Below are 23,623 nucleotides of genomic sequence, written 5' to 3'. Positions count from 1 at the left end.
TTTCAAAATTTGTAAAGCAAAGATCATCGAAAATCGGTCGGTTTTCTGAACATAGGACGTTTTTTGGTTGACACTCAGGAAACCTATTGTTTACTGTCTAAACAACCATTGGTAAAATTTGAATTCTAAAATTTAAGATGGAACTCCTTTCCGTGTGGCTGAATCGATTTTGACTCATTCGATCCGGCTTGCGCTTGGGACCCCATAAGTCACTTTCTAAAAATGCGATGATTAGTGGAGTAGGTTTAAAGTTATGCTAAAAAACTAACTTAATCCACCTATGTGGTTGGAGCCTTCCTCACTCATTACCAACAATGGCTGATATGATGGGGTTGTACACAAATTTCATCTATTTTTAGATCCGGAATAAAAAAGTACATAAATATCACTTAAGAGGCCATATATCGAGACAGGATTGCCAGATCTTCAATGTTTTGGACCCGTTGGAAAGATTTTTTGATAACCTAATCAACGATGGGTCGGATGGTGGATCCGGGCATAGTTTACATACATTTATGCGAGATCCGGCTTCCAAAAAGTACATCAATATCACTTAAGTGGCCATATCTCGAGACAGGGTTGCCAGATCTTCAATGTTTGGGACTCGTTGGAAAGGTTTTTTGATAACCTAACCAACAATGACGAGGGTTGCCAGATCTTCAATGTTTGGGACTCTTTGGAAAGGTTTTTTGATAACCTAACCAACAATGGGTCGGATGGTGGATCCGGGCATAGTTTACATACATTTATTTGAGATCCGGATTTATGTGAAAACATATTTTTATACATAACTTTTGAACTACTTATCGAAACTTCAATCTGTATAAAACTCGATCTATGGGACCCTAAACCAAGTCGAATGCAACAGGTTCGGGTCAAATCGGTTCAGCCAGTGCCGAGAAACATGAGCTAGTTTGTTGGTCACATACATACATACACACACACATACACACAGACATTTGTTCAGTTTTCGATTCTGAGTCGATATGTATACATGAAGGTGGGTCTACGACGTTTTTATACAAAGTTCATTTTTATAGCAGGATTATAGCCTTACCTCAGTGAGGAAGGCAAAAAGTTTGACTAAATTCCAGAACATTTTAAAAAGTTATTTTTTGGAAGAAACTTCGTCATATGATATATTTTTAGAAAGGTATTTGAAGAACTTTTTGACGAGCCTATAAAATTGAACATCTGGCAGCCCTATCAAAAGTTATGAGCACTTAAGAATTAACACACTGTTTTGAGACCGGGTCACATATATTTTGAAGATAATGATGTCCGGATACATCATTCGACTCATCGTTAGTTAAGTAATCAAAAGACCTTTCTAATGAGCCAACAAGATTGAAGATTTGACAACCAAATGAAACGTTATGAGCACTTATTGAATGAATGCATTTTGCCTTTTATAACGACCAGATTATTTTGAAAAAAAAAATTAATGGGATTTTTAAAAAGTTTCGAAAAAACATCCTAATTTATTTTTTTCAAAAATCTATTTTGGATATACAATAACATTTAGGAACAAATTCTATACTCGATTATCCGAAGGCCTAGGCAAAATTTCATAGTTTACATAGTTTACATACATTTAAGTAAGATCCGGCTTCCAAAAAGTACATCAATATCACTTAAGTGGCCATATCTCGAGACAGGTTTGGGATGTTTGGGACTCGTTGGAAAGGTTTTTTGATAACCTAACCAACGATGGGTCGGATGGTGGATCCGGACATAGTTTACATACATTTATTTGAGATCCGGATTTATGTGAAAACATATTTTTATACATAACTTTTGAACTACTTATCGAAACTTCAATCTGTATAAAACTCGATCTATGGGACCCTAAACCAAGTCGAATGCAACAGGTTCGGGTCAAATCGGTTCAGCCAGTGCCGAGAAACATGAGCTAGTTTGTTGGTCACATACATACATACACACACACATACACACAGACATTTGTTCAGTTTTCGATTCTGAGTCGATATGTATACATGAAGGTGGGTCTACGACGTTTTTATACAAAGTTCATTTTTATAGCAGGATTATAGCCTTACCTCAGTGAGGAAGGCAAAAAGTTTGACTAAATTCCAGAACATTTTAAAAAGTTATTTTTTGGAAGAAACTTCGTCATATGATATATTTTTAGAAAGGTATTTGAAGAACTTTTTGACGAGCCTATAAAATTGAACATCTGGCAGCCCTATCAAAAGTTATGAGCACTTAAGAATTAACACACTGTTTTGAGACCGGGTCACATATATTTTGAAGATAATGATGTCCGGATACATCATTCGACTCATCGTTAGTTAAGTAATCAAAAGACCTTTCTAATGAGCCAACAAGATTGAAGATTTGACAACCAAATGAAACGTTATGAGCACTTATTGAATGAATGCATTTTGCCTTTTATAACGACCAGATTATTTTGAAAAAAAAAATTAATGGGATTTTTAAAAAGTTTCGAAAAAACATCCTAATTTATTTTTTTCAAAAATCTATTTTGGATATACAATAACATTTAGGAACAAATTCTATACTCGATTATCCGAAGGCCTAGGCAAAATTTCATAGTTTACATAGTTTACATACATTTAAGTAAGATCCGGCTTCCAAAAAGTACATCAATATCACTTAAGTGGCCATATCTCGAGACAGGTTTGGGATGTTTGGGACTCGTTGGAAAGGTTTTTTGATAACCTAACCAACGATGGGTCGGATGGTGGATCCGGACATAGTTTACATACATTTATTTGAGATCCGGATTTATGTGAAAACATATTTTTATACATAACTTTTGAACTACTTATCGAAACTTCAATCTGTATAAAACTCGATCTATGGGACCCTAAACCAAGTCGAATGCAACAGGTTCGGGTCAAATCGGTTCAGCCAGTGCCGAGAAACATGAGCTAGTTTGTTGGTCACATACGTACATACACACACACATACACACAGACATTTGTTCAGTTTTCGATTCTGAGTCGATATGTATACATGAAGGTGGGTCTACGACGTTTTTATACAAAGTTCATTTTTATAGCAGGATTATAGCCTTACCTCAGTGAGGAAGGCAAAAAGTTTGACTAAATTCCAGAACATTTTAAAAAGTTATTTTTTGGAAGAAACTTCGTCATATGATATATTTTTAGAAAGGTATTTGAAGAACTTTTTGACGAGCCTATAAAATTGAACATCTGGCAGCCCTATCAAAAGTTATGAGCACTTAAGAATTAACACACTGTTTTGAGACCGGGTCACATATATTTTGAAGATAATGATGTCCGGATACATCATTCGACTCATCGTTAGTTAAGTAATCAAAAGACCTTTCTAATGAGCCAACAAGATTGAAGATTTGACAACCAAATGAAACGTTATGAGCACTTATTGAATGAATGCATTTTGCCTTTTATAACGACCAGATTATTTTGAAAAAAAAAATTAATGGGATTTTTAAAAAGTTTCGAAAAAACATCCTAATTTATTTTTTTCAAAAATCTATTTTGGATATACAATAACATTTAGGAACAAATTCTATACTCGATTATCCGAAGGCCTAGGCAAAATTTCACTTCGCATAATCAAATCACAAAAAAAAATCGTTGACTTATTTTTGGTTGCCGAGTTACTACTCTAAAGTGATTTAGAATTTATGGTGATGAAATATTAGAAAAATGCATTTTTTTTATTTAATTGGCAATCATTAATTCAAATTTTACTAACATAGATAGGGTCGCAGAACTCGAATTTTATGTTAAAAATAAGAAAATAAAAAATACGAACAACATTTTTTTTTTGGTCATGGGTCCCATACTACGGATAATCGAGCCTGGACTGAAAGGCAAAAAGGCGAAATATTTGTTTTATGCCGTAATTTAGATTTTTCACAATGAGTTGAGAGAATTTTGGCAAATTTTAAGCAAGTAAAAAAACTAAAAACTTGAAAAAAAAATGCGAGCTTCAAAGAATTTATTTTTGTCGGTTTATTATTTGATATCAGTTTTAAAAAGGCTTTCAAAAGCTTTAATGGAACTTCTATATTCTGATTTCGTTGAAATGTAGTTATTTTTTATACCTGTTTCGGACTTTTGATTTGTCATAGAAATGTTCATTCGAATAAATTAAATTAAAATAAACCTCCATTTACTAAGCTGTTTCCGGTACACTGCTTGCCACAACAAACATCTAATTTTCGTATGTCACGAAAATCTAAAAAATCGGACGTCACCGGCTGCTGGTCAGCCATCACACTCGAAAAAAAAAAGTCAAACACCGTCCAAACGTCCCAAAAGGTGACGGACCAACTGGCCATAAAAATCAACATTAGGCCAATTTAATTTTATTCAAATCGCCCTCCATCAACGATTTTTCCAGCTGATAAATTTTTCCCCATCCCTTTTTCTTGCCAACGTCGAAAATCAAAACAAATATAGCGCCGCGCTCTCTCAGGCACATCACTTAGTGGGGGGAGGGAGTTGATGGAAAATGGTCGGAAAATTCTGTATTTGCATGAAGCATAAGTTCGATCAACTTTCACCGGTCGACCGACGACGACGAAATGTTGGGGGTTTATTTTTAACCGCGCCGCACACTTTCTGGATTTGTGGAACTTTGGCGTTGGCAAGACGGCCGTGTTGATTGTCGAACATTTCATTCGAAAGACACGGAAAAACATAATATTTTAAAGAAATTTTATTCAAAATATTGGCATTTGACTGAATTGTCAGAAGATTTATTCTAAAATTTCAACAAAATCTTCTTTTACTACATAATTTGGACTAAAAGATTTTTTTTTAATTTGGTCAAAATGCTCAATCTTCTTTGAGTTATTTTCCGTGCCTCACAATCAGTGCCTTTTGATCGAGACATAAACGTCAAAAGCCGGGGGAAAGAAATGTGCATTTTACGTCACTTCTGCTCCGATGGAGACGATATCGAGCCCGCCGAACAATGACGTCATAGCCACTTTCCTACTTTATGACCACCTAATTTTACCTCGTATAACCCTTTGAGGTTAGAACTGGTTAAGGTGAAGGCAGACTTCAACCGTTGTTGCGGTACGAGTTATTTTTACGAGCATTTCGATATGAATTTATCGTACTGCTTGGAGGGGGAGGTTCGTAGAAAAGAGTTTTGATGCTGATAAAAATTTAAGGATCGATTGATGGTGGACCCCTCGACGACGAGTAATGGGTTCCGTTGAGTGCACCCCGGAAGTCTCATAATGGCTCTGGGTGTGCGTGCGTACGTATCAGCGGAAATTGACTTTATTCGTGGTTTTTCCGTGTAGAATGCTATAAGGATGATCGTAAAAAGGGTGAGATTATCGCTTTTGGCTTGAGAGTTACGCTTTGACTGAATTCAAAATTGCTGGAAAGTGGTAAAATGTAAGTGATAATAGTGAAAGTGTCCCTGTATTGGACCTAGTACCCATATTCGACGCAACCTATCGCCTAAGTAAAATAAATTACAATTTTTAGCTTATTTTTTCAATATTGGCCACATTTTTTACTCAAAATCTGATCTTTGTCATACTGGTCATGTCTGTAACATAACCACATGGAAACTGACTTCGACTTTTTTGTTTTTGTTTTTTTGCGGCTGTCCATTAGGGTGGTTAGAAAAATTGATAATTTAGAAATATCTTAGGTGACCAAGGTTGTTAACGATAAAATTATCGAGGCTCGATAACGATAACGATAGTTTTATCGTTTTCGTCGGTACGATAACGATAATCTATCGTTATATTTATCGTTATTTCGATAATTCTATCGGTGATAATGGACGATAACTCATTTTTAAAATCATTCTAAAATTGACTTAATTCAACCATATCATGTTAAATTTTCAATGCTAAGAATTATTTATTTTGAAATCTAGTTTTAAAGTAAAATATGTACTCAAAATTGTTTACAAAATACCGTAATTTTTCGAAAGTACTAAATTTTCATTATTTGCAATATTGGTACCGAACGTCGCAAAATCTTGTTTGCTTTTTCACATTAAAAGAGTTTTTTTTTTTTTGTAAATACTAAAATTTTCACAAAATACCGTATTTTTTCGAAAATACTCACGTTTTCAAAATTTGCAATATGGGTATCAAACAAAGCGAAATTTTGTATGCTTTTTTCACTTTATCAAATTATTTTTGTAAATAATAAAAAAAATCACAAAATACCGTATATTTATACGTGTATTGCAAATTATGGAAATTTGAGTATTTTCGAAAAAAACGGTATTTTGTGAAAATTTTAGTATTTTACCAAAATACTTTAACAAAGTGAAAATAACATACAAAATGTCGCTTCATTTGATACCCATATTGCAAATTCTGGAAATTTGAGTATTTTCGGAAAAATACGGTATTTTGTGAAAATTTAGTATTTTAAAAAAATACTTTAATAAAGTGAAAAAAACATACAAAATTTCGCTTCGTTTGATACCCATATTGCAAATCATAAATTTTTTTGTATTTTCGAAAAATACGGTGTTTTGTGAACAATTTTGGAAACTTACTACATTTTCAAAAAATAAAGTCTTAGTGAAAGCATTGGAAATTTGATTAATTTGAAATTTGAATGATTTGTTGAATTATTCGATTTCAGAAAGATTTTAAAAATTAGTTATCGTCCATTAGAATTATCGAAATAACGTTATCACCCCGACGATAACGATAACCATTATCGTTATCTTCAGACGTTAATATTATCGATTAAAAACCTTGTAGATGACACCCCCTGGCTCGATTCCTTGGCCAAAATAAAGCATCTGAGCCAATTTTGAGCCAAATCGATTAAGGTTTAGTGATCGCTGTTAAAATATGAAGTCTATACAGGAATTATTGAAAAAATGTATGGAGAAAGGCAAACTGTTTGTTTTTCCGGATGGTGGTTGTAATTGTGTAGAAATTTTGTCAAGAGGTAGAATCTACACAGAAAAATAATGTAAATTTGGAAGCTGTAATTTTGGAAGGTTGAATATTACCTCTTTTATGATTTAATTTTATCTCAATTAAGACTGAAAAAGTGACATTACACCAGAAAAGTGGTAAAATTACACATTTCCAGAGGTAAAATTACACCTTTTTTCTGACATAAAAGATGTACCCCTTCCCAGATGTTATATTACCATGATTTTTTTTCTGTGTAATGTGAAATTCAATACTCTACAATTTTATCGAAGAATGCAAAGCGATCCGAGTTGATCCCGAAAAGATACTGGCGAATTAAAACAACAAGAAATTATGAAAAGTCGAGCTTTCTTTTTTGAAGATAAATTCATTATAAAAAATCTGGCAACACTGGCATGGAATAGTAATTAATCGCTGTGTTTTTTTTAGAGACATCTCAATTTATCTCAAAAGATTTGAACTCAAAACAATAAAAGTTTTACTTCTAACCCAATTTTGACATCCATCACTCTTTGTTTCCTCTCCAGGTCCAGGAGGAACGCATCTACCACATCAACTACGCCCCGGACACACCGGAACCGTACTACCAACCGACGGGCAAGGAGCTGCAGCCCCGCCCGGTCGGCGAGGAAAATGGCGTAATTCTGTTCAACTACAATCCTACCAGCGCGGTTCATTACGTAAGTTGACATCCTTCGTCCGTTTTGCTGTTGTTCTTGTTGTTGGCTGATGGCTGTGCTCGTTGTTATTGTTGTTCTTGAAGTGGCTGTTCGACCTAACCTCAACCTCTCTCGAGAAAGCTTGCTCTTCATAGCTTCGCTGCTAACAACTACTACTTCATGGCCCTCCTGAAGCTAGAGAGGGTACTTGTGCCGGTTGCGTTACAATCTCTAAAATGGTTCTTTCTTCTGCTGGACACGTAACTCTGTAACTCTTTAATACGCAACACTACCAACACACGCGCACAGAACACTACCCCGGGCTGTACAGATCTTGGGCCGAGCTCTGCCACTAACGATGATGCCTTGCCCAAAGCGACCAGAACTGCCGACTCGGACAATGAATCCGATTCGAGTAATCTCTCCTTTCCGTGCGGGCAGGATCGCCGATACTGCAACGGCCGGTCGTACGACAGTCCGGACCTGGACGTGGACGATGACTCGCGGTGGCACTACTACGGGTACACCGATGACGAAGAAGAGGAGGACTGCTGTGGCGGCAGCAGTTCTTCCTCAGACGAAGAAGAAGCCGCCAACAACGTTCTACGCTACGAACCTAGCGAGTTTGGTACGGAGTTGTCGTACAACCAGATCAACGACGAATCGGAGATCTTCACCCGGGAACAGCTGGCACGAATGGCCCTCGAGTCGCAATCAGAGCCTACAGTCGTCAAAGACGACGAGGAGGACGAAGAGGACGAAGAAGACAGTGCAAAACGTCCAAGAACGCGTCCAAGGCCGGTCAAGCCCCAGTCCACGTCGGACAACTTTTACGCCAGCGGTCCCGAAACGGACTCGGAGGGTGAACAGAGCAAGCACGAGATCGAGTCGAGTCCACCACGACGGCGACGACGATCACCACTACACAACAACACAACAACCTCAGCAACATCAACAACACCTCCAACAACAACAACAGCAAAAACATCACCAAACTGTTGCGAACCCGAAGATGACCCCGTTGTTCCCGTTCCGCAGTTTAGCCGGTCGACGGTGGGCGGATCGAAGGCACAGCCGACGGCCCACCCGAACGCGTTCGAGCCGGACGATCTGATCTTCGAGTCGCGCTTCGAGAGCGGGAACCTGGGCCGGGCGATCAAGATTACGCCGACGTACTACGAGCTGTACCTGCGGCCGGACATGTACACGAACCGGCACACGCAGTGGTTCTACTTTCGCGTGAAGAACACGAAGGCGAAGACGGTGTACAGGTGAGTTGGAAAAGCAACGTTTTGCTCATACAGTCCAGACTCGATTATCCGAAGGCCTTGGCGAAATTTCACTTCGGGTAATCGAATCACAAAAAAAAACATGTTTTTCGTTGTCCTATTTTTGATTGTTGAGATTAAGTATGACCCCTAAACTGCTCTGAAGTGATTCAGAATTTTTAAATCTAAGATGGCGGCGAAAATGGCGTCGATGAAATATTAAAAAAAAAGGCATTTTTAATTTAATAGGTTATCAACCAGTCAAATTCGACTAAAATGGGGTCGCAGAACTCAATTTTGATGTTTAAAGTAAGAAAATAAATATCAAATGAGCATACAAATAGAACAATTATCTAGCAACCCTGTCGAATAATGAGAGCAACTGAGTGAAATTGGTAGAATGAAGACTCTATATGACATATTAAATTTTCAATGCATTCACTAAGAATATATTTTTTGAAAATGTAGTGAATTTTCAAAGTACAGTTCAGACTCGATTATCCGAAGGCCTGGGAAAAAATTCACTTCGGATAATCGAATCACGAAAAAAACATTTTTTTGGCTGTCTAATTTTTGATTGTCGAGCTTAAGTATGATCCCTAAACTACGCTAAAGTGATTTAGAATTTTTATATCCAAGATGGCGGCCAATATGGCGGTGACGAAATATTGAAAAAAAATACATTTTATTATTTAATAGGCAATCATAAATTTAAATTTGACTAAAATGGGGTCGCAGAACTCGAATTTAATGTTTAAAACAAAAAAAAGAAAAAAACGAAAAAAAAATTTTTTTGTTCGTGATTCGATTATCCGAAGTCCCATACACACCTTCGGATAATCGAACTTCGGATAATAAAAAACTTCGGATAATCGAGGCTTCGGATAATCGAGTCTGGACTGTATACATATTAAGACTCAAAATTGTTTACAGAATACCGTATTTTCTCGAAAAAACTCAAATTTTCATATTGTTTATGTTTCTATCAATTTTCAATTGTTTATGTTTCTTTCACTATATTTAAGTATCTTTGTAAAATACTAAAATTTTCACAAAATACCGTAATTTTTTCGAAAAACCTCAAATTTTCATAATTTGTTATATGGGTATCAAACTAAGCGAAATTTTGTATGTTTCTTTCATTTTATTCAAGTTTTTAGTTTTACTATAATTTTCACAAAATGCCGTATTTTTTTGAAAATACTTTCATAATTTGCAACATGGGTTCTGAACGAAGAGAAATTTCGTATGATTTTTCAATTTATTACAGTTTTTTTAGAATAAACTCAAAATTTCACAAAATTTCGTATTTTTTTGAAAATATTCAAATTTTCAAAATTTGCAATATGGGTATCAAACGAGCTGAAATTTCGTATGCTTTTTTAGTTTAGTTTATTAGTTTATTGAAAATACTATAAATTTTCACAAATTACCGTATTTTTTTCGAAAATACTCAAATATGCAATATGGGTATCAAACGGAGCGAAATTTTGCATGTTTCATACATACATTCAAATTGTGTATGCTTCATTTCATACAAAATTTTGCGTCGTTTGATACCCATATTGCATATTTGAAAAATTAGAGTATTTTCGGAAAATTCTGTATTTTGTGAAAATTTTGGTATTTTACAAAAAAGCTTGCATAAAGTGAAAAGCATACAAAATTTCACTTCGTTTGATACTCATAATGCATATTTTAAAAGTTTTTTTACTTTCGAAAAAATGCGGTATTTTGTGAAAAGTTTTGAACTTTGAAAATTTGAGTATTTTCGAAAATACGGTAATTTGTGAATATTTTTATATTTTCCAAAAAAAAACTGTATAAATGTAAAAAAGCAAACCAAATTTCGCTTCGTTTGATAGCCATATTGCATATTTTGAATATTTGAGTATTTTCAAAAAAATACGGTATTTTGTGAAAATTTTAGTATTTAAAAAACTTTTTGCTATTTGCGGATATTTGTATGATTTTTCAATTTATTACAGTTTTTTTTAGAAAATACTAAAATTTTCACAAAATACCGTATTTTTTTGAAAATACTCAAATATTCAAAATATGCAAAATGAGTACCAAACAAATTGAAAATTCGTTTGTTTTGTTTTTTTGTTTTTTTAATACTATAAATTTTCACAAATTACCGTATTTTTTCGAAAATACTCCAATATAAAAAATATGCAACATGAGTATCAAATGAAACGAAATTTTGCATGCTTCATACATACATTCTAATTGTGTATGCTTCACATCAAACAAAATTTTGCGTCGTTTGATACCCATATTAGATATATAAAAAATTGAGTATTTTCGAAAAAATATGGTATTTTGTGAAAATTTTAGTATTTTTTACAAAAATGCATGCATAAAGTGAAAAGCATACAAACTTTCACTTCGTTTGAAACTCATATTGCATATTTTGAAAAATTTTATACTTTCGAAAAAAAACGGTATTTTGTGAAAAAAATTTAATTTTGGAAATTTGATCATTTTTGAAAATACGGTAATTTGTGAATATTTTTATATTTTCCAAAATAACTTTAATAATGTGAAAAAACAAACCAAATTTCGCTTTATTTGATACCCATATTGCATATTTGGAATATTTGTGTATTTTCGAAAAAATACGGTATTTTGTGAAATTTTTAGTATTTAAAAAAACTCGAATAAAGTAAAAAAGAATGCACAATTTTGCTTCAATTGATACTCATAATGCAAATAAGAAAACTTGATAACCTTCGAAAAAATACGATATTTTGTGAACAATTTTGAATACATATTTTACTTAAAAACTTAAGCCGTAGCAAATAATTTTCGAAGTTTATGTCCCTCGACTCTGACTCTGAGTCGAAGGGGGGGGGGGGGGGCAAAACAATAAAAAAAGTTTAAACATTGAATTTACGAGCCATGGTTTCAACATTTGAAAAAACAAAGTGTTTGAAAATGCATTTTACACCTGCCCAGTTGTTTTGCAATCATTAGTTTCCAAAATACCTAAGTATTGACGAAAATTATTTTTTTTTGCAAAAAAAAAAGTTTTTGCGGTGCTGTACATTGGAATTTCATAAAAAAAAATCTAAACACTTTTAATTCAGCCCAAACATGCTACATATAAATGCAGAAAAATGCGTTTTAGATTGTTTTAAGTTGATTTGACTTCTATTTTCATTAAAATTTTGAAGATTTTTGAAAAAATATTTTTTTGCCTCCTGGTTTTTCGGAACAATTTTGAAGGGGGGGTTGCAAAATATTTGCAACGGCCTTACTAGTTTTAAAAAAAATATATTTTTAGTGAAAGCATTGAAAATTTAACATGTATGGTTGAATTGATCGATTTTAAAAAGATTTTAAAAATGAGTTATCGTCCATTATCAGCGATAAGATTATCGCCGATATAATTATCGAAATAACGATAACAATAACGATAGATTATCGTTATCGTCCCGAGCCTCGATAATTTTATCGATACAACCTTGATAAAGTCGACTCTCTGGCTGTCGATTTTCTCGATATCAATATTGCTCCACATGTCAATTTTTATCAAAAATACGATATTTTGAGAAAGTGAAAATTAAAAGAAATGCAAATTTTAGCAAAAGTTGATAGAGGAAACATACAGATGTATATGCTCATTACTGACCATACTCAAACATACAACTCTCCAAAGTTTGGGAACGATTGGTTTAGTCCTCACTTTGCGCAAAGCGATTCAATTTTCCATATAAATTTGTATGGGAAAAACCTTTTTTTTGAATTTTAATATTTAAAAAATCCAAGTTTCACGCTGTAATAAAACCGGATTCATATTCGAATACTCTGAAAGATGCTCTACAACTTTCCCGAAGAGAGTATGGTGCTAACTTGCTCCTGAAAGAAGATACAGCGTCCTCAAAACTCGTCTAAAACGTGATTTTCGAGCTAAAAACACGTTTTAGACGAGTTTTGAACACGCTGTATCTTTTATAGGAACAAGTTAGCACCATACTCTCTTCGGGAAAGTTGTAGAGCACCTTTCAGAGCATCCGAATATGAATCCGGTTTAAGTACAGCGTGACGCGTGAAATTTATTTGCGCAAAGTGAAGACTAAACCAATCGTTGTTTAAGACCCCAAAAGGAACTGAAAAATTGCTGGGCTCATTAGATTTGGACAATTTTATTTTTTTCCATGGAACCATATTACACCCTATTGCCACATGTATTGACAAAGTAGGCGATGATGATTCTTGGAAAACTTAATCTGCACCATATACCCTCTTCTCCGCCCTGGCACTCGATCGAATCAATCAACAGCCAATTTCATCCGAAGTAAGAGTTGACTCTCGCGCGCGCGTCCTTCTCCAGAAATAAACTTTCCCACACAGCTGTTTTTGCACAATTTTCATCCGATAACCGGCACAGCTCGTACGGTACTTTTCGTTCAAGGAAAAGGTCGTCTATCTTGGGACACTTTTTTATATATCTATTTGGTATATGTGCAATATCTTCTCTTCTCCGTCCTGTTGTAACTAGTTTCGACAAGTTTGGCCATCTTGGGGTTGTAAAATCGATGATTTATAACGACTTTCCACGCAGGACAGCTGCTTCTTCGTGGGGGACTGATTTAGTCACCAGGGGAAATCCATTTTTAGCGCGGGATTCCGTTCCATTTCTTGGATTTGGATTTGATGAACGAGTTCTATTCAGGACTGCTTTCGTGGGGCCATTTTCTTGCCGGTTGAAGAACATTCAAGATTGATGTCACTGGAAAATGTGTAACTAACGACTTGCGTCAGACTTTTTTTTCAACTCAATCGAATCATTATTTTGAGGCAGCTAGAATTTACAAATTTGAAAACAGTTTCAAAAAAATCAAGCAGGTGCATTCCCCTGTCAAACGGTTATTATCGCTGGAGGAAAATTTGATTTTTTTCATGCCTCAATTTTCGTCCCAAAAGTACACATTGTTGGCACATGTGTGACAAACGGCACTTGTCCGTGTGCCCTGGATGGTGTCGACCACTACTGACCAGATGGCGGCACTTTTAATGAGTTTTTCCCTTTTTTCCATCTTTAAATTATCCGTTTAAAAAAAAGAAGATCGCTCCGCATACCCACTGAACATTAACATAACGTGTAATAACGGCTCAAAACGGGGTTCGATTTTTTTTGGCGGTCGTCCCGAAAGAATTTTCGACGAGCTGCGCAGATTTTTTTCTTGCCGAGTTTCCTCCTGGAACACCTATAATTACGGGTTCTGCTGCTGCTGCTCATGAGTTTGGCATGTGCAAACACCAGGAAAAAAGAGTGAAACACGAAACCCATTAATCAGCGAGCATCACAACGACGCGCAAAAGTGAACCTGTCCATAAAAAAAGTAAATTTCATTTTTCAAAAACAAATTTAACCCCGGCTGCTGCACCTTTCGATTTTGTTGATGAACGGTGGCGCACAGGCGTAATTTGCTCAGCTGTTGATATACCAAAGAAATAAATCAACATTTATTTATAAATAAACTGTTCAAAAAAATGAGAAAAAAAATAAGCAATTTTTTCGGCATTTTATAAATCCACAATAACTTTTCAATAGGGCGTAAGCTTGCCTTTTTTTTTTTCTTCACAACTTATTTTTATTAGGTCCTTTTAGGTGCTACGACCAGGTTAGGACCGAGGATCAAAAATACAACAAATAATAAATAATAAAAAAAAAAACGTAACTGAATCAGATGATCATTTTCTCGTGCCATGTGTCAGCAAGTGTGCGATCACGTCAATCTGTTCCTCGGGTGTCTTGCACTGCCTCAAGCGAACTCTGTATTCTCGGTAAATGGCCCACAGCTCCGACTCGCTGTACAGCATCCGTTCACCTTGTTGCTCCTTCGGGGTTGCACCGGCGTCGGCGCCAGTATTTCCTTGACTTCTTCCTGCGGGACGAGGATGTTTATCTTCCGGTACCGCTCCAGGTAGCGGAGGAAAATCCGCCGCGGTAAACACGGCTCCTGCAGGAGTCTGTTTGTCCTTCTTCCATGCTGGCGGCTTCGGCTTGGACGCCTGCTGCCTCGACTGGATGAACTGCGCACGTTTGGGACAGCTGCGGTCCAGACCCTCGTGGGATCCAGAACAGTTGACACATTTCTTGGCTTGCGTTTCTTCTGCTTTGCACTTTTCTGTGTTGTGGGGACCCCCACAGCTGCTGCACCTGGGCTTGAGATGGCAGTTACTGGTTCCGTGACCGAACTGCAAGCAGTTCTTGCACTGGGTCACGTGCGGTTCTTTGTTCCGGTAGGCCACCCACCGGACGACGACTGGTCCCACTTTCTTTACCTTGCTACTCAACTCCTTCAGACTGGTGTGCCCCTTGGGGAAGAGCACGATGAAAGGCGTCTCATCGATGGCGGGAAGCTGCTGCTTCCGCCTGATGGCGTGTACTGCCAAGACGTCCAGCTGATGTTCCGTCTTGAGCAGCTCCTTGATGTAATCCGGTTCCACGTTCGGGAGACCTCGCATTACTACCCGGTGCGGTCTCGCACTGCGCTTTCCGTGCGTGTAGAACTGCACCTTGTTCTTCGTCAGGTGGGCTTGCACCGTGTCGAAGTCGTCGCTCGAGAAGCACGTAATTTTTGTGCCGTACCGCGTCAGTTTGTGTTCCGGCTGGACATCACACGACGACATCACCTTCGCAAGGCGGGCGAAGCTCATTTCTTTCACCACCAGCGGCGGCTGCTTCTTCTCCCCGGCCGACTTGCCGGTTGCTGGTACCACGGGGATGGTTTTTTCTGCTGCTGGGTTCGCATTGTTGTTGTTGTTGCTCTCCTCCGCTAGCGGGCTGAACTTGTTGTTGCTGAGCAGTTTCTCCACATCGCCGTCGTTGCCGCCATCGCCGACGTTGATCTCCTCCTTAGCCTTCCTGCGGCGAACCTTGACCACGGGACGAAATTCGCCCCCGTCCTCTCCTCCTCCTTCGGAGTCTTCCACCTCCATGCCCGTCGCCGCCTGCGTCTTGGGTTGAAACCCGTCCGGTTTCTCCCACACACTTTTCCTCAAGGCCGCGTTCCAGTAGAACGTCCTTCCATTCTCAGCCCTGTGCTCCGTCCACTCACTCTCCACCGTCGCGGCCGCCGCCATGGCCGTCGGCGAAAGTTAACAAAACACCGTCAAAAACGCGCTAAGCTAGCTCGAAAGACGACCAAACCCAACGAAAGTTGAACAGGGAGTCAAGCTTGCCTTATTTTGCCTGAAGTTACGCCCTAATGAAAAGTCATTACGAAAATAATGTTACTTTTTGAAAACAGGTTGTTTGACAATTGATTGCCACCACTGTCGTAATATGTATAAGCTGCAAAATTTAAGCAAAATATGACGTTTATGTTGCTTGTAAGTGATAAAACCATATATTTTTAACGATTATTTTTCTCTGCTAGGAACTGAAAATATGTTTTTACGGGACTAAAAAAGGTATCGTTTACGCATGAGTTGAGGATGGTGCAAAATCTTTCACTGAAAATACGTTTTATTTTTATTTTTTTTTATTTTTTTGGAAAACAAACAACATTTCAAAAATCATTTTAAGATGCAAAATCAAATTGCCATCGAAATTGGCTGACATTTTTAAGTATTTTTTTTTCGAAAATGTTTTTGCCATCAAAAAAAATTTAGAATGGAAAAGCACTCCTGCAGATATTATTTTCGAAAAGCTGTGAAGTTTTTTTTTCTCCTTGTTCTGCTGGTTACTGAGATAAAGCCTCTTAAATTTTAAATTTTGTGAAAAAATATCTTTTCTCAGCGTAATCCAATGATGTAGCTCAAAATGTTCAACGTGCGCCTCAGAAATTATAAGTTTGTTTTTTATTGTAAAAAAATATTTTTTTTTTGCAAAATTGGCCGCTTTTTTCTACATTTCTTTCAAAAATTTATACCAGATTTCTAAAAAAAACGCTTATTTTGAACATTTTTAAATGTCAGGCTAGATTTTTGAATTTCAAAATTATGTTTATAAAATGAACAGCAAATCTCAAAAAACGTCAAGACTAACATTTCAAAAAGGCGTAATATTTAATGTTTGACCTTTTTAAAATGTTAGTCTTGGTTTAAACATTTTTTAAATATTTTTTTCGAAAATATTGGAAAATTTCACGAATGTTTCATGTTTTAACATTGAAAATCGGACCAACAGTTGCTGATATATCGACGTTAGAAAATGGTGGATTGTTTGGGTGAGACTTACACAGCTAAAAAAGTAGTAATCCAGCTGCGTGTAAAAGGCCTGGGTGTAAAATAAATATTGCATTATTTGATGCAATTTTATGTAATTCTACACCCTGAAATATGTAGCCCGCCACTATGGGAAACCTACTTGGCCGAAATGTCAAGCTGATATCCTTACAGCTTTTCATCGGTCTGATGGCCGAGTGGGCTAAGGCGCCAGTCCTTACTGTTGGTGCTGGGTTTGAATCCCATCGGTTGCAATTTTTTTTGTGTTTGCAAAAATTGTACATGCAGTGTGTAATATTAAGTGTTTATTTTGACGAAGGTGATGTGCATGCTTTTGCATGCGATTTTACCATCGGATTTTTTGCTGTGTAGAAAACATCAATTTCCCTGCTTTTTGAACCTTTGCATGGCAATATCTCAGCAACTAAAGGTCGTATCAACAAAGTTCAAAAAAGCAAAATATAGAGAATTTTCAAAGCTTTTCAAAATATTTTTTTCAAAAGTGAGCAAACATATGCACTAATTTAAAAAAATGAAAAACTGCGACTTTTTTCCAAAAAGTTACCTAAAAATGTCTATAACTTGAAAACGGTGCAATTTATCAAAATTTCACTCAAGTACTTTTTGATTGCAAATTTGATTTTACATCGAAAAATGAAGTTGAAAAATTTTTGAGACCGATTTTTCGATTTTTGATTCAAAAATTCATAACTCGCACTAAGATTTTTTGCACAACCTGGAAATTTCTGAAAAGTTGGCATTTTATGTCCTCTAAAACATATCAAAATATTTAAAAAAAAATAAAAATAGTGTTTTTTTGCAAATCAAGTTTTAGTGACAAAAAGTTAAACAAAAAATCACCAAAATTTTTTTACCATGTGTCATTTTTTTTTAGGGTAGTCCATATCCATACCTACAACTTTGCCGAAGACACCAAATCGATCAAAAAAATCTTTCAAAAGATACAGATTTTTGAATTTTCATACATCATTTTTGTATGGACAGCTGCCAAATTTGTATGGAAAATTATATAAACAAACTAATGATGCAAAATGACTTCTTTGGGCATACCGAAGGCACCAAAAAAGTTTCAGCCGGATTAAAAAATACAAAAACATCGAATGACCGAAATCTCAGAGAATTGCTCATTAGGAGGATTTAGGCTACCAGCGGCGCTTTTCCTTCATTATAATTTTTTTAATATTTTGAAGTCAGTTTTGCTTACAAATTTAATTTTGCATCGAATTTAGTTTGACAATATTTCCTTTTTAAAACAAATTGCAAAATAAAAAAATCGAGAAATTTTTTTCCGTGTACATTTTTTTCTGAAAATTCCTAATTGCAACCTGCAAATTTTCCGAATTGTATGCAAAAACTAAAGATGCAAAATAGCTTCTTTTGATATAGGGAGTGCATGGACATTGGACATAGGTTAATCTAATTAAAAAAAATACTAATTTAATTTGAAAACGGTGGACTTTATCAAAAGAAATGTGATAAGGCATTCACGAAGATCAAGTTTTTGACTGTCATAAACTTTCCGCAAAATATGTCTTTTTTGTTTCTTTGTAACACATTAGAAAATATTTCGAATTGAAAAAAAAACATGGGAGTTCGAGTTGATAAAAAGTTATCAACTTCATAAAAACCACATAAATCAAAAAGCTGTCAAAGGCAAACTTATGGGAAATCGGAAGAGCTTTCCGATAAAAATATTTACGAGACTGAAAAATCAAGTCTGTCATATAGAAATTGCCAAAAACCACCAAAAAACCTTTTTTTTCAACATTTTTATTTTTAAAATCGCTGTATCTTCTCAAGGATTGGACGTAGGACAATGGTCAATATGGAGACTTTTATGTAAAATTATCTGGGGAGTCGATTCCCACTACCGGTTTTGAAAAAATTGACGTTTAGACCACTTTTCAAAAAAACAGTTTTAGTGAATGATTGTTGTATTTTTTTAGGAGAGACATACCATCCTGCATTTTTCGTCAGTCTTTTAATTGTATTTTAGGCTATTTCCTCAAAAATTTTGAACGAAAAAAAATCGTGACATCACCTTTAAATTTAAGTTTTAGATTTAAAAATCAAAAAATCTCATAGATGTGACGTGTATTTTTGTTTCAGTGTATTTTTTCAGAAAACCCGTCCAATTTCCTACAAGTTTGTCTTTGACCACTTTTTGGTACGACGAAACGGCTTCGAGATACAGTAATTTTTAAATTACAAAATACAAAAAATATTTAAATACCTTACGCCCTTCTCAAATGTTATTTTTGAGTACTATTGGCTCCATATACACAAAAATAACTTATATAGGCCTAGGATAACATGTCTACAAAGTTTCATTGAAATTGGAGGGTCGGATACAAAAGTAGCAGAAAAATTCCTGATTTGAGCTGAAATTACTCCATATTCATAAAATATTCACAAATAAAAAAATTAATACTTTACAAGGTTTCTAAGTTTGCCAAATATAATGAAAACGATTGCTATGGAATACAAAAGAGTTTAACAACTAACATTTCATATATCTCAAACTAATATTTGTTTAAATGGTTAAGGTTAAAAAGAATGCGAAAACTTTGAGATTTTGTCTAATTTTAAATCATTTTTTTTTAATCAAATAAAAAACCCAACTTAGTTTTATCAATTTTCGGTTCTCATCGAAAAAATCAAATCAAATTATTCGCTCTACAGCATTGCCTTGGCGTTCTCGATTGCAAGATTCCTACTCGAAACTATAGGTGTCCGAAGGCTTGATTATTGTTGAGGCAATCGCAAACCTTTTTTTTACACCTAAGCTTCCTTCCACCCCGGGATTCAAACTGGCGACCTTTGGATTGTGAGTCCAAATGCCTACACAGAAAAAAATAATGTAAATTTGGAAGCTGTAATTTTGAAAGGTTGAATATTACCTCTTTTATGATGTAATTTTACCTCAATTTAGACTGAAAAAGTTACATTACACCAGAAAAGTGGTAAAATTACACATTTCCAGAGGTAAAATTACACCTTTTTTCTGACATAAAAGATGTACCCCTTCCCAGATGTAATATTACCATGATTTTTTTTCTGTGTACCAGCGACTCCACCGCGAAAGGACCCAGGGAAACGACTCCTACACCTGGACTGAGCTAACGACCTAACCTCTAGGTTAGACCGGGCCAACATTTACTTCCCGTCCGACGGAAGGCGTGATCAGACAAATCTCGTCTCGAAAACTGCCACCGGGACCTTCTGGGATCAAACCCAAGCTGACTGACTTCAAAAAATTGCATAATAAGCCATTTTTGTATGTGGCAAAATGTTCAGCATTAGGTAGTTGAAGGTTGAAGTTCGCTTTTCATAAAATTTCACGCAAACTTTTTCTTGAACATTTCTTAAATTTCCCATATGAATGCAACTCTTTCAAGCTAAAATTTCCCGAAAATTGCTTCCACCAGTTCTTTTCGTTTGCATCATTTGATGCAATTATAATCCACCACCCCCGTTTCAGGCGGATACTAAATTGGCTCCAGAAAGTGAAAGCAGCGTTGACTTCCTGATCTTAGCACGGCGGCAGCTGCTGCGGATCTTCTTAAATCACGTCCAAATTGTCCAACAAGTGGCTTTCTAAATTTGAAAACTGTGTTTACCAACCAGCTGCCAAAGGGGGCTAGCACCGATTAATGGAGGAAAGAGGACGCCGCGTCTCGCAACAGTGGCCGAGTTACGCCCACAATATTTTCGCTTTTTATTTGTTTTTTTTTATTTATTATTTTTGTGAGTTTTGGACACACTTTTCAGTGGAAACGCCGGCCAGTTTCGAGCGGTTATTTTTGGACAAACGTTGCGGAAAACGCGTTTGTTTTTGTCGTCGTATTTTTTTGTCAGGTTTTTCATCAGCTGTTTTCGTTTCGGACTTTATGGATGGTTGGCAAAGTAAACGGTGAAAATGCCGGTTCGACTCCTAATTTCAGGCGATTTGTCGTTTGTTCAGTGGTTGTTTTTTCAACGACTTGTTTTTCTTTTCTTTTTTCAATCAACAAATTACAGAATAACTCCAACACAAAAAGAAACAAAACCGTGAAAAATAGCCCTCCATAGGCTCGTCTCGACCCAGATTCGAGCTGGGCAAAATTCCTCAATTCAGTAATTGCATTCTCTGGTGTCTCCCGAGAGAGTACGATTGCGTTTGCGAATACGCTTTCGTTATTGGATGCTGAGGAATTTAATTCTCCGGTTGGTAGTACCCATTCATCAGCCATGCCATCCATTCGAAGGGGAGCCTCTGTAATGTGCCCCATTCACTCACTGGTACTGCTCTGGTTCTCGACTGAACTGTGAGTAATGGGGCTTTGATTGCAGTTTAAGAGAGTTCGACAAGTTCGTATATTTACTACAATTAAAGTTTGGAAAAACGGTTGTATTTAGAATGATTTTCGCTATCACGCGTAAAATGTCTTGAAAAACTCCAAAATTTATAAATTGTTGTTAAAGGCGTCATGAATTTGGGATCAAAGTAGCCATGCGCGAATTTGGACGTAAAATTTGTGCCGAAAATTTTACGTTTTTTTTCGGTTTAGAATTATTTTTTATTGGCAAATTCCAAGAAAGCTTCTGAGTTTTTCGGATTTGTTTATGCTGTAAGTGAATCTACTTGCTGAAGACAAAAGTGAAGCACTGCGTGATTTGTTTTCGTGTGGCGTAACGGAAAGGATTTCCGTTTGGTTCCAGCCGTTCCGGCAATGCCAGAAGCTGTTCACAACCTGCGGATGCCTGGATTCGATGATGTTCTAGTGAAGCAACAGCATCGTATTCGATGTGTATTCGATGTATATTCGGCAGCGATGGCATAATCATCATCAAAAGAAAATCTCTAGACGTTCATCAAGAGGAAAAATCCGCAGGGAGCTTGGCTCTCCTCTCTCGCGCACGAAAGATCGGTAAAAAGAATCGAAAAAAATCATCATCTTGATTATTCGGCGGAACATCTTTTTCACTACTACACTTGCAAGTGTAACGTCACACGTCGAAAAATGACCTGTCACATTTTGTAGATGGGCAATGTGTGTAAACAAAGTGAAATAAATATTATTAAGTGGTGCTGACAAGGAAATTCACAAAAAATCATCAGCAGATTGATTTTCTTGGAGAATTTCGGGAGCGATTTTCTTTTGCGTGATTTGCCTTCTCTCTCTTTCGCGGGTGAAGAAAGTTCACACATCCCTGATATTCGGTTTGTCGAATGTTTTGAAGTACCTTGGTGAGATCTCTCCATACTTTTTTTTTGCTAGATAATTTATAATATATTCTATTCATCAAATGAAATATCCTTCCTACCCCACCCCATCTTCCATGTCCTTAATCCAAATTCTACCTCCCTCCTTCCTTAACCACAACTCATTGGAGCGTTTGGTACGGTATATCCACGCATCCTTCCTCCCCTGTTGATTCTGTGAAATGTGATCCGTTCTCAGAATCTGTCTCTGCGGTTAATGCAACGCAGTAGGCCTGGCCGCTTTAATTTTTGCAATACATGTTTGGGGTTACTTGGATGTAATGCAATCATTAATGTTGACAAGAAAGAACTTGGGGCGTAATCTAACCACAAGTTCTTCCAGGATGCTTTCTTCGGACTGGCTGCGCTTGTGTTCGATTAGATTAGATTATTGTTCAAGACGTCATGAATTCATGATACGTACCACAATAATCGTGAATTCAAGATTTCAAAGCAAATTTATGAACAGTAGAAAAAAATTGTCTGTGTTTATTTTGTTTGAAAAATGAAAAAGTCCAAAATAACGCTTCAATTAGAATATGGAGAAATTCCAGCTCAAATCAGGAATTTTTCTGGTACTTTTGTACCCGACCCTCTTCGATTTCAATGAAACTTTGTAGACAGGTTATCCTAGGCCTATATAAGCCATTTTTGTGTATATGGAGGAAATTGGGTCCAAAAATGAAGCCTTAATTTGTGAAATTATTGTTCACAAAGATAAAGCTTACTTTTCTGAGTACAATTACTCGCAAAGGATTTAAAATTGATTTTAAAATCTTTTTTTTTAATATCTTCGCGGCCCTTTTTGACAGATAAGGTAATACTTGATAGCTTGTCTTGTCAATATATTTTTTGCATTAAAATGAAAAAAAGTGATCAGAAATGGTTTTTAATCGTGTTTTATACCATTGTACATAAAAATTGACTAAGTGCTTTAGGACCCTATTGAAAAAAATACACTGAAATAAAAATACACAACACTTTTTTGGGTTTTTTGATTTTGTTTTGTTTAAAAGTTAAATTTTAAGGTGATGTCAAGATTTTTTTTCGCTCAATTTTATTGTGAAAAAGCCTAAGATGTTACAAAAATACAGACGAAAAATGCAAACATATTTAAAAAACTTACGCCCTTCTCAAATGTTGCCATATACACCTGTCTACAAAGTTTCATTGAAATCGGAAAGGGTCGGGTACAAAAGTACCCGCAAAATTCCTGATTTGAGCTGGAGCTGCTCTATGGATTAAATCATTATTCAAACCAAAGTAGCCAAAATTGTTTTAGTAGATTTCTCAGTTTGTGACCTACGAAATTATAGAAAAATAAATTCAG

General features: G+C 36.0%; 2 protein-coding genes across 6 annotated transcripts in view; one reads left to right on the top strand and one right to left on the bottom strand.

The window, feature by feature from the left end:
* Positions 1–23,623, top strand: part of LOC120417274 (cytosolic carboxypeptidase 2) — a 115,018-nt gene that overhangs the window by 70,629 nt on the left and 20,766 nt on the right. For 2 of the 4 annotated variants that reach the window (XM_039579342.2, XM_039579258.2), the window contains exons 3-4: positions 7,444–7,596; positions 7,885–8,846. In XM_039579342.2, coding sequence (XP_039435276.1) covers positions 7,444–7,596; positions 7,885–8,846 — 1,115 coding nt within the window. The remainder of the gene's footprint in view (positions 1–7,443; positions 7,597–7,884; positions 8,847–23,623) is intronic. The other 2 variants (XM_039579414.2, XM_039579487.2) reach the window with 2 other exon arrangements.
* Positions 1–23,623, bottom strand: part of LOC120417486 (glutamine-dependent NAD(+) synthetase) — a 207,592-nt gene that overhangs the window by 163,739 nt on the left and 20,230 nt on the right. The gene's annotated exons all lie outside the window — the stretch shown is intronic.

The sequence above is a fragment of the Culex pipiens genome, chromosome 1 (assembly GCF_016801865.2).
Source record: "Culex pipiens pallens isolate TS chromosome 1, TS_CPP_V2, whole genome shotgun sequence".
Lineage (NCBI taxonomy): Eukaryota > Metazoa > Arthropoda > Insecta > Diptera > Culicidae > Culex > Culex pipiens.
Note: the sequence above shows the minus strand (reverse complement) of the source record. Positions and strands in the feature narration are given on the sequence as shown.